The sequence below is a fragment of the Poromitra crassiceps genome (genome assembly GCF_964638095.1).
Source record: "Poromitra crassiceps genome assembly, chromosome: 13".
In the NCBI taxonomy this organism is placed as follows: domain Eukaryota; kingdom Metazoa; phylum Chordata; class Actinopteri; order Beryciformes; family Melamphaidae; genus Poromitra; species Poromitra crassiceps.
This window is the reverse complement of record NC_139644.1, coordinates 24,488,154-24,500,422: the sequence shown is the minus strand read 5'-3', so window position 1 is coordinate 24,500,422 and position 12,269 is coordinate 24,488,154. Positions and strand designations below refer to the sequence as shown.

At 42.1% G+C, this 12,269-nt stretch overlaps 1 protein-coding gene across 1 annotated transcript in view; it reads right to left on the bottom strand.

The window, feature by feature from the left end:
• The window catches only part of baiap3 (BAI1 associated protein 3), a gene marked incomplete at both ends in the record, with an annotated part of 35,121 nt that overhangs the window by 7,136 nt on the left and 15,716 nt on the right, over positions 1–12,269 (bottom strand). Inside the window, 14 exons of the mRNA XM_083649093.1 lie at positions 65–205; positions 455–578; positions 5,039–5,190; positions 5,299–5,350; positions 5,455–5,552; positions 5,678–5,734; positions 5,846–5,936; positions 7,913–8,037; positions 8,207–8,324; positions 8,431–8,534; positions 9,360–9,452; positions 9,550–9,657; positions 9,823–9,928; positions 11,866–11,943. Coding sequence (XP_083505219.1) covers positions 65–205; positions 455–578; positions 5,039–5,190; positions 5,299–5,350; positions 5,455–5,552; positions 5,678–5,734; positions 5,846–5,936; positions 7,913–8,037; positions 8,207–8,324; positions 8,431–8,534; positions 9,360–9,452; positions 9,550–9,657; positions 9,823–9,928; positions 11,866–11,943 — 1,447 coding nt within the window. The remainder of the gene's footprint in view (positions 1–64; positions 206–454; positions 579–5,038; positions 5,191–5,298; positions 5,351–5,454; positions 5,553–5,677; positions 5,735–5,845; positions 5,937–7,912; positions 8,038–8,206; positions 8,325–8,430; positions 8,535–9,359; positions 9,453–9,549; positions 9,658–9,822; positions 9,929–11,865; positions 11,944–12,269) is intronic.

Below are 12,269 nucleotides of genomic sequence, written 5' to 3'. Positions count from 1 at the left end.
TGTGTGTGTGTGTGTGTGCGCGTGTGTGTGTAGCATGCGTGCAGGCGTTGGAAGTGGCACTCACGTCTGTCAAGCGGGTGACGAAGATGAAGGCCCCTGCAGAGTCTGGCCAGGCGAGCTGCAGCCAGAGCGTGCGTACCTGACTGAAGCATGCTGTCACCTCCACTGCTGAGGAGCTGTGTTTGGCCTGCTGCACAGGCTCCAGCTGTTCAGATAACACACAGATGCACACACGAGCGCGCACACACACACACACACACACACACACACAAACAACGTAATTCTTCGTTACAAAGCCCTGATGAAATCGTCTACACTCTACAGCAATAAACCTACATACTCTAGCTCAGTTTTAACAAAAAAGAACTGTATATAATTGATATGATTCTAAGTGTTTCCCTGGATTCTTATTTCCATTCGGCATTCTCAGAAGAGCAGTTTAAGCCTCTCCTACCTTGTCCATGTCCACTGCTCTCTGGATCCTGTCACATGACCTGTCATGGACAATCTGCAGCCACTTATGGATAGACGACTTAAACGAGTTATGAAAGCCAGTCAGGGCCAACATCTTAGCATCCCTGTCAGAAAGGAAAACACATTGTAACAAATTCACAAATTATGTAAAAGTTTGGATCTTATCGCTGACATCAACAGACGCAGTTTCAAACTATAAAAAATATCCTCACTGCTGGACTAAATAATTTCTTTTTGTTCCTGTTAAGATGCGCACTAGAGGTTTGTCTCATCCTGCTCCTTGGTTCACACCTGAGCTTTTGATCCATGAATCCATGTTTGGAGTGACTCAGTAACAAAACTGGTCTATCAGTTCATGCTCTAGTCTAGTCCACGGCTGACCAATTTGGGGGCCGCGGGCCAAACTTGGCCCACGCTCAGTTTGCTTTGGCCCTCCATGGTTTTCAAAGGAAAAAAATCACGGCCAATATTACTGTCTTTCAGAGGCTGTGGCGGGCTCATTTTTAAAGCTAGCTTGATGATACTTTTACCACATGAGACTAGAAGACCTATTTTAGATTTAGAATGTAAATTGTCTATATAAAAAATATAATGTCATCTAATTTCGCATAACATCAACATTTAGTTTTGGCCCACGGCCATCCATCCAGATTAATTTTGGCCCTTCATAGGAAATAATGTGGGTACCTCTGCTCTAGCCTATAGGGAGAATGCTGTGAGCTATAAGGACACTCTCAATGAGGCAAAAACAACCCATTACGCCAACATAATCACTAATGGCCTGGGCAACATTAGAGCTGTGTTGTCCAGCCTCAATAACCAACCAGCTACCTTCAACCAACTGATGATCTCCTCTCACGCCCTCCCATAGCCTCTGTAATGATTTCCTTGACTTCTTTTTTTTTGAGAAAAAAATTTGAATCCATTTACCTCCATCTGCAGCAGCAAGAGAGTTCTCTCCATGCCAATTACCCTATTCTGACTGCTAGGTCATTCTCTGCTTTCTCTCTTGTTGAGGAAGAGAATGTCACTGAGTTCCTTTGTGGAGCCAGAGCCTCTGCTTGTCTCCTTGACCCTATAGCCACTACCCTGGTGAAGGCATGCAGGCACTCTCTAAATGTTCTCCTCACTAATATCCATCCCTCCTCCCTGGCAATATTCCCCCAATTTGAAAACAGCTACAGTACCATCACTAGCAAAAGCTTGGACTTGACCCAGAGAATTACACAAATTATAGGCCTATTCCAAACCTCCCTTTCCTTGGCAAGGTGCTGTAGTGTAGTGTAGCCAGCCAGAAGCAAAGACCACATGGTTTCAAATTAACTGTTTGAGATATATTACTCAGGGGTCCATCCTAAGCATAGCACAGAAACTGCACCTGTCAAGAGGCATTGTCCTCACTGCTGCATTTGACACAATCTGTCATAGCATTCTACAACACCGCATTGGATCTCACCAGGCTCAAGTCATTCAGCTTGGCCCCACCCCCCCTGGCCCAAGGTGTCAGGTTTCGGTTCTGGGCCCACTACTCCTTATCATAATATGATCCGTCAACATGGCTACTTACATTTCCACTGCTATGCTGACAACACACAGATCTACACCCACACTCTACCTACCCCCTGCTCTCATTGATTGTCTCATGGACATCAATACCTGGATGACTGAGAATGACCTCAGTGAGAAAATTGAGGATATCCTCAGTTTCCCACATCCCACTATCCATCCTGGGCTATATCACGTCGCCCACTGCTCAGGTAAATAATCTAGTAATTATCGATTTGACCCTCTCCAAACAACCAAAACAGCTTTCACCCACCTCAAAAACATCTTCAGATTTGATCCATATCCATCATATGCCTTTATTACATGCAGTCTGGACTATACTGCTACTTATGTCCAAAGAGTGCTCACCAGAACCAGACCCTGGGAACACATCACCCCCACCCTCCAACACTTCACTCCCAGTTCAATATCCCAGTCCCAGTCCAATATCACATCAAATAGAAGACCTTCCTGCCCTCCATCCATCCCCCCATGGTCTTGACCCTCTCCATCCCATTGACCTCCTCCATCGCTACCTCCTCTTGCACACTTCTCTCCTCCCACACTCTTCACCTCTCAGCCCCCCCCTCCCCACTAAGCTCCAAGGACCATGCCACCACCTCCATTACTTCAACCAAGGCTCATCTAAAAAACATTTATTTTTAAACTTAGTGTCTGAGATTATTATTTTTTGTGTTCGTTCATTTTTCAGGGACAATGCACACCAATGAGTCAAACTGTAAATGAGACAGAGTTAGCCTGAAAGGATAGTTTTCATTTGCTGTCCATTCACCAGAAGGGAAGCCAAAATTTTAAATACGATAGTATTAAAAAGCATGTGTTATAACACATACTATAATACATATAAGCATAGCGTATACGACAGCAGAGCAGAATAGACAAAACATAACATAACATAACATAACATAAAACATTTTTTAACATTGTTTTAGGATATGTATTGTTTTAACTGTTTGAAATAAATCTTCTCAAAAAAAATCAATCGGCTATACTAGTATAAACTATATACTAGAACAAACAGCGACAGTAAAAGCACATATAAGACACTAGAGCACACAGCATGCACTGAACAAGACACATACTAGAGGCAAGACAAGCAGGCATGGCAAGACAGTTGGCAAGATGCCAGCAGAAGCAGTGGTTGCAGTACTAATGTATACATGGCTGGTTATTAAAGTGTAACTACACCCAAGCCCAAATGTTTGGTGAAGCCTGACACCTAATGGCGAAAAATAGGGTACTGAACTGGCCTTCTCTTATTGGCTGGTCTCTTTGCTCTGTGATCCCACCACCTCTTGTACACTATAAACAGAGGCTGACATCACAGGGGAAAGAGACCAGCCAATAAGAGAAGGTCAGTTCAGTACCCTATTTTTCACCATTAGGTGTCAGGCTTGACCAAAAAGCCTAACCCCAACTTCAGCTGCAGAGTGGCTAAAAGCACTTTTTCTAATGGTTGAGCCTCTGGTTGCGCGGCTAGTATTTGACCTCTGTGTGATGAATGTTTGAAGTGGAGGGGGGACAGTTTTATCAAAGATGTTAAAAGCAAGGCAAATATGTGCATACAGTACTTAATTAAATTATCCCAACTCAAAAGGTTATACTTTCTTAAAGGTCCCAATTCGTGCAGCTGTAACCTCTTAAAAACGTGTGTCTCTGGTCCATAAAACATGATTCTGGATTAATCTGTCGAAAATATAGCAAACCCGTTTGTTGTGACGGAGTTCTCACTTCCTCATCTGGTGGCTTCCCAAGAACGGCCTGTTTCTATAATATATTCAGAACTAACAGTTCCCATTGGCCGCTGAGGGAGAGCCCGCCCCAGGCTCCCAGCGGCCAATCAGATTAGCGTCTGTGGACCAGCACGCTAGGTTGCGAGTTATCGTTAACTAAACGGTACTACGCTAAAGAGGACATCTCAAAATGCCTAGACTTACCGAATGCACCTCTGCAGTTGCTGGATCACGTACAGTTGGCGTCGCTCCAGCTAGAAGTGTTAATTTTGTGGCTATAGACTATAAATGGTGCAGGTAGCTTGTGTGAGAGAGACCCGCGCAGTATGCAGGAGGAAGCTAGTGACGTCCCGATTCCCCCAGATTCCCCTCTGGGCAAACGAAGCGTTTGGGGGTGTGGCTTGGAGGAGACTGCAGAGGGACGCTGGATAGGGACAAATCCAACTGTGGCAGTTCTGAGCGTGTGACCACTCATTACAGGGAGGGCTGACAGCAGTATATATGCATTTACAAGTAAAAACAGCTTTTGCACGGAATGGGACCTTTAAAATGAGGCAGTGGTGGTCGGTGTTTGACTTCAGGTACAAAACTTTGAGTTTGTTAACCCCGGCAATAAATCATTCCAACTAGTTTGTTGAATGGCACCTTCAAAATTTTCGATCCTGAACGTTGAATGTCTTTACTAGTCTTTCAGGTCTATTACTAAAGATCAAGTCAATCTGTGTTTAGGAAGAGATGGTTATTCTAGTTGGCCATTTAATCAATTGAGTTAAATCAAAGTTATCTGTGATCTGTTTGAGGGCCTTCCTGTTTGTCCTATCTTCGCAATTGTTATTTAAATCAACCATCAATATGACTTATTTCCTAGAACCGCATTCTTTGAGAATGGTTTTCAGAGTTTAATAGAATCAATTGTTAGAGGAAGGTGGGCGGTATAAACAACAAGAACAAAGGACATTAAGGAGGGAGAGTTACAGTTATGCTTTGATCACTGCTTTACTGCTGCTTTGTTTTGTTTATCTCATTTGTTAATGTTTCTACTTTTGTGCATGACTGTACAGACATAAAAGGTGCTTTAAAAGCATTCTTATTATTGTTTCATATATTAAAGGGAATACCAAACAATCAAAGCCTCTCTCATTGGCATATTAATGATAATATGAATATGGATAGCAAAATAAAAAAAATATGTATATATAATAATATAATATATAAAATAAAAAAGAAATATGAATAGTCATTAAAGAGTCAAATTGTTAACTAACTTGAGAGGAAGAAACTCTCGAAAGCCTTTGAGGATTTTCAAGGACATGAAGAGCTCAAAGATCGTCTCTCCCATGGTTTGAGTGAGTCTGGAGCTCTCCTGCTCCAGAGTCCCACACACCCGCTCCATGGCTACATTTATGTCATCAGCTACCTGGAGGATGAAAAGATTTGACACAGTTCAAATTATCAGCACATTTCACATGGACGTAAAAATTTAATTTAATTTCCCCCTCAACATTTTTAATCCTTAATGACATACCAGTTTCTCCAACTGCCTGTATGAGATGCTGAAGAAATCTAACTTCACCGTGCTGTGAGGGTACAAATGCACAAAATGTTGAAATGGGATCAGTCCATTAATAAAGTCTATAATTCAAATCAGTGACTGGTGCTACAGAAAACATTTGATGATCACCTGAAGAAGAGGTTGTTGTAGATGTTCTTGGCTCTTTGTATGTCTGCACACACAGCATCCACCACCTGGACCAGCTTCTTCAGCTGCTCCTCCAGAGCCTTTATCATCAACACACGCAACAACATCTCAAATCAAAGTTCTCTGCCCAAGGTCAGCGAGAGAAAGATGAAAAGGAAACTGCCATTTCTATCATTTGGAATAATTTCTCTCACTATAAACTTACCCCTTCCTCTGGTTTATATTGTGCAATCACACTCTCATACCATTCTGCTGTTCCTTTCTGTTGAAGCGATTACATGATCAAAGGTCAAACAAATGGTTCAATTAAGTGAAATTACATTTTGTGTGTTGATGTCAGAAATTACACTTCATCTTGTTATGTTATTATTACCTTGATAGCAGTGGTGATGTCCAAATGCAGTTCATTTCGAAGGGGACACACTGTCTTAAATGCCCGCATGTTTTGCATGTAGCCAATCCCCCTAGCACACACAGAGACCAAAGCCAATTTAAATGATTATTTCTGAAAGCCTATACTTTAAGCTCGCCTATATGCTCATTTCACAACATAAAGTAACATTATGTTCTTACAATTCACCTTAGTAGTAGCTACAATCTTACCGCTCCTGTGTACTGCATAATTATGACTGTTGAGCGAGTGAGTGTTCATACAAAACATTGACTTCTACTGGCAAAATGGATAACATTGAGGTGGATCTGCCTCCCTATCGCGGTCCATTTTCTTGTCTTGAATTCCTACCCATGTTGGTTGGTAGTTATTCAGCAACGGTGCTAACAGTAATTGTTTACTTTCCCTACTAGTGTAACAAATCCCGATTCCATTGTCAGTACTAATTACAAAACTCAAGTCATGACCTTTGTTAGCAGCCCCTCGAAATATCAGAGTACAGATGTATCACCAAAACTATGCTCACCCCGAGAATTCTTCTTCTCATAATCAATCATCACCCTCTCAATTAACAGTAGCATTTATCTGGCTAGAAGTATTACCACTGCTTTGGTTTTATCAACTGTATTCGGTTACCCTGAGCATTCACAGGAGTGGCAATTGAGTTATTGCAATTTTTACACGGTGCAGCCGCTACTATACTTCTGTCTCTGAGATATCTGTAGCCTAAGCCCCTCCCCCGAGTGCCTGGCTCCACGCTCCACATTGGCATGGGGGGAAAAAACAGAGCGCAGTCATCAGGGCATGCACACCGCAGTGACGATAATCGCTTGGAGTCGCTGTTGCCCATTCATTGTGTATATTGGATGCATCTGTCATCACCTTCCAAAGCATGCTGGGATACCTGGCAATGGATGAGAGCAACGACAGGAGGGGCTACATTCAAAATGTCAAACAAGCTGCAGGTCAAGCGACCAGCGGGGCAGGACACAGCGACTCCAAGTGATGTGGGCGGCCAAGTGGAATGCCTCATGGCAGCTGTCCGACTGGGCAAGTTAAAGTGAAAAATGCATCGCCGAAGCGAAATGGGTGGCGGGAGAGAAGGGTCCAACCTGCAAACCTGCACCACTTACTCCAACACCTCGGTGTGATTTTTTTAAGCTATGACAGGATGCAGTTGCCAATTTTAGTGGTGGAATCGAAACGTAATATCATACAAATGACTGCTTCCTCCAGGTGACTACATTGGAGAGAGAGTGTGCTTTCAGCATAATCTTATGTTATGGCCTTTATACAACATTTATGACATTTAGAATACAATGGTATCAAACATGAAATAAAGATACAAGCTTTGGGTTTTTATTTAATCATTTTATGTTGGCCTTCCGCCAACATAAAATGAGTTCCCTGTTGGTGAGAAATAAACATCCTTGCTTGCTCCATTATTTTCCAAGGTAAACAAGACATTGATATAATTTGAGTTATACGGTACAAGCCTTTCATCCAATCAAAATGGATGGCCAATGTGGAATAATATTACTTTTGACATGAGTAATGAGCAATGAGTAATACATTTCTTTTTTGAGTAACAGGCCCAACACTGCCCCCTACAGAGTGCGACTGAATGGTTGTAGTCTCTCTGTGGTTCTGTGATGTGATGGTGTGAGTTACCTCCTACAGAGTGCGACTGACTGGACGTGATGTGATGGCGACTGACTGGTTGTAGTCTCTCTGTGGTTCTGTGATGTGATGGTGACTGACTGGTTGTAGTCTCTCTGTGGTTCTGTGATGTGATGGTGACTGACTGGTTGTAGTCTCTCTGTGGTTCTGTGATGTGATGGTGACTGACTGGTTGTAGTCTCTCTGTGGTTCTGTGATGTGATGGCGACTGACTGGTTGTAGTCTCTCTGTGGTTCTGTGATGTGATGGCGACTGACTGGTTGTAGTCTCTCTGTGGTTCTGTGATGTGATGGCGACTGACTGGTTGTAGTCTCTCTGTGGTTCTGTTGGGGTGAAAGGTCAAGCATGTGATGTGATGGTGTGAGTTACCTTAGCACTAGCTCGAGGCGTGTAATGGCAGCAGCGTTGGTGCAGGGGAACACCTGCCGCATGTTCTTCATCAGGCACAGGCAGTGCTCTGTGTACAGCCTGAAGCTGTCTGACAGCTCCCTCTCCTGGACACAGGAAGGGCCCGCGGTTATAGCTTCAAGAACATTGGCTGTGAGACATTTTTGGTTGAACCAAAAACCTTGATGGATGTCAGTGAGGAGCTAATGAGGCGGTTGTTTCCAGATGATGAAAGGATTTTCCGTATAGGGAGTCCGATGGCGGAGATGAACCTACCAGGTCTCCTCTCACAGCGGGAGGGTCCCACTCGGCATCGATGGTCCTTAGGAGGCGCAGCAGCAGGGAGTAGCATACCCTCTGGGTACGGTGGTGGCTGCTGTAGCACTGCCAGCGACTGTGTCGGAAAACAACATCAAACATGCACCTCTCTCATCTGAAAACCAAGCTTTGATGATGATCGAAGTGTTGATCTGATCCGTTTTCTCTCTGCTAATACTCACATAATTGCCTGTTGCAAAGGTGACAGATCCGTTTGTACCGCATGATGAGTCAGCACCGTCCATGCAGGGGGACTAAGCTGCCCATTCCAGTTATAAGGCTCTCGCTAGAATAACATGGAAGGTTACGTGCTTACTAAAAGATGAACAGTTAGGAGCCATTCAATTTCTTCCATACTTTAATAAGAATAAGAACGTCACATTTCCGTCTAGCACGTCTTCAAAAGCTGTTTGAAATGTATTTTGCAAAAAGGTATAAAAACAAGGACTAATAATAAAATTGTATAAAAAAAGAGAATAGGCTACTTCAAAAACAATGTCAAATTAATTAATTATAACAAATGAAACAGCAAATCATTAAAAAGTGATCAAACATGCTGCCTAAAAGCAAGACTGTTAGGATTGATTGAAAAGATGATACTGAATTTAGTAGTCTAATTTAAGTGACACAGTCTAGGGAGAAAAAGCAGAATGCGGTAGAGTCAGAAGATCTAGGACATCTAGCAAAATCTGAGGTAGCACTCTGGCTCTGAGGGAGCTAAGAGTTCCACAACTAACTCGATCAGTAAAATCTTGAAAGAACCCAGTAAGAATTTGACAGATGGCGAGGTGTAGGAGGTGGCTGACTTCAACGTCAAACCCATGGAAACAGAAAAATTCTTACTAAAACAGCTTTGGAAACTGTTTTGAACTATCAGAAAGATATTTAAGTCCTAATTTTACAAGGAGCTGGAGACATGAGCGTGATATTGTAATGAGACTAGAGACTTGCAGCAAGCTAAGGATGAAAACTTGATTTTTGAAATAGTTCTGTATTTCAGACTGTACAGTATTTCAAGTCACTGTCAAAAGTCACTCCTATTTTTGGCTTTGTGATGGAGGACAGACTACCAAGATAATTAGAATACAATCAATTTCTGTGGAAAACTCACCTTAACATGCTCATGTTCGTATTCCAGAATCTGACTCAGCAATTTCTTGTGGATGGAGACGTTTGAGTCTCTCTTAGACAAGGTCGTGTCTCTCTGGGGAACAATGAGGATCAGTAGTATTCTTCACATCTCACACAGAAGAGGAATGCATATACATATATATACATATCTGAAATACTGTCATACACACCTGGTTAGTGAAGAGCTTCAAGATCAGGTGGCATTCTCCCTGAACTTTCGACGCACTTGACCGAGGCTCCAGTTTAAACCAGGTGTCATAGCCAATCACAGGGATTTCCTGCAAGAAGGAGAGTGTAACAACCCAGAGTCGTGGCCCCGGCTTTCAGGGAAATTCTTCATCACGTATCCAAACATCTCAGACATTCTGTGTTTGATTTCTCCCCTTAGAGCTCGCCACCTTTGACTAGTGTTTGCTTAGAACAATTTCATTTTGAAGACTCACATTCAAAGGGATGTTGATACACCCCAGGAAGTCATCAGCATTCTCCTCAGATCCTGATGACGAAGATCCATTGGCACGCACTGATTTAGCGATCTGCTTGAAATACCTAATGATAAAGCAATGCAAAAGGTAAAATAGTAGTATCTTTGTATTTGCAAGAGCTACTAAAAGCCGTAAGTGCAAATGTAGAAAAAAAAAAAAAGTTAGATGGACATGTAAAGTATTTGCTGACTCTTATCCTGAGTGACTTACAATTAGTGCATCATTAGAGTAATTCTGAATTTCTGAACACAAATTTCAAGCAAACAAGTGCAACGAGTGCAAGAGTCAGAGCCTAAAAGTGCCTTTGCAATATCCCCCTGACCATAGAATCATCATGTAGAGCAGGGGTCACCAACCTTTTTGAGGTCGAGGGCTACCCGGAGGGTAGAGAGTCATGTGGGGGGCTACCTGTTGAAATTTGCTCGATTTACCTTTAAATAATGAGTATTATGCATTTAATCGAGACATACACTCTTTTCTTTCACTGTTGTGAAGAAGAACTCTTCCTCCCACTCCTCTTGAAATTGGTAATGTTTTTTCTTTCGCTTTTCTGCCATTGTTCTTGCTTTCCATCATTTAGCTTAGCCAACTGATATAATCATTGGCAGCTGGCAGTCGCACTGTCGCAGAGTGAATGACGTAGTGACGTAACGTAAAACTAAACTTTGACCCCAGCCCAGGTGGATCAAAATAGTTAATCAATAATTAATTATACACAGACAATAAATTATACACAGACAATAAACGTTTTTAAAACGTATGCATTGTTAAACCAATTATTTTCTACATTTGTGTGTTATTGTGGGAAGGGAGGAGAAAAACAAATAAAAAATACATTTTTCGGATTATATATATATATATATATATATATATATATATATATATATACCGGTATATATATATATATTTTTTTTTACATTTTTCTGAACGTGGCCTGCGGGCGCCACAGCGCCACCCCGCGGGCGACCAGGTGCCCGCGGGCACCGTGTTGGCTACCACTGATGTAGAGTGAGTAGAGAGGGAAAGTCATTCAACAAGAAGAGGGCAGCATGAGTACTTCTTAACAAGATGATTTTCAGCCTATGATAGAAGAAGCAGGTTTTGACAGAAGTGGTGATGTCATTCCACCATTGGGGAACCAAGGACAAAAGTTTTAAATTATATAGGCGCAGTGATGGACAGCGAGAGGAGGGAGGCGGGGACTAAATGCCAGATCCACAAGGAGTTGGAGGACAACTGGCCAACCTGGGAAGTTGGGCAAACCTACAGTAGACTAGTATGCTTTACCGTCTGAGCAAGACTCCAAGTGATGCAGCTCAAAGAGTCTTTATAGCAGATAGAAATATAGAAGATAGACATTTTTGGGACCAACTGACTGACAGTCAGAGTGACTTATACTTATTACAAAAAATAAATATTGCAGTCTAGAGCTGGTTATCGACTGAGAGAAAAGCTCTTATCCCTTGGTTATGACTCACACAGCCTGCAGGCTTTATCGCTAGTGGATTGACTGTATGTCAGTCTTTCTTTTCAGTGGAAGGACATTATAAATACCAAATTATCCAATTACTGTATCTCATCCAATCAACAAGCAGGTCGGTGTGACACCCCCCCCCCCCCAAAACAACAACAACAACAACAACCCAAACAAACAAACAAACAAACAAATAAATAAATAAATCTGTGATGAATCATTAATTTACTGCATAATCAGGCAACCTTCATTAAAATGAAATTGTGTATTAAAATGACAGAGACAGCTTGGCTGACTCATATTTATTGCTAAAACGCCAACTGCATGAATAAATTAACAACTCCACCACCTATTTGGAAACGGCAATGTTGTGATCAAAATCATAAAGCTGCATTGTTTGTGAATCAGATCTTCAAAAATGAATAACATTTCTAAAGGCATAATAAGAATAAAAGACAGTGGTTCCACCATCTAGCTTCCCCATCAAGAGCTAATAGTGATGTAGGATGGGATCGGCAGCAGTTTACCTGCCCATTCCTCGAAGTCCGCTGACTTCATTGAGTTTTCTGCAGGCCTCGGCGACAGAGACATCGTCATCGTGATCCCTGAGAAGACGTGGATTAATCAGAGTTGATCACACTCTCTAATGTCCTGTAACACATTTTATTATCGTTGTACAATCGTCCACTGTGGACTCTTTATGGCTTCATAATGTGAGCTTTGTTGAGAACGTTGGCAAATTGATAACTGAGGAGATCTAAAGAGCCAGGCCAATTAAAAATGGTGCGAGCTAGAAAATGCTAATCTAAAACCAGGTAGAGGCTTGGCTGCTTATCAAGAATATCATTAGCTTTGTCAGCTTTTACCAGAGTGAAAAATGAAGTGCATGCAAAACAAATGCATGCATGTTTACTCTGAATTTATTGGGTAA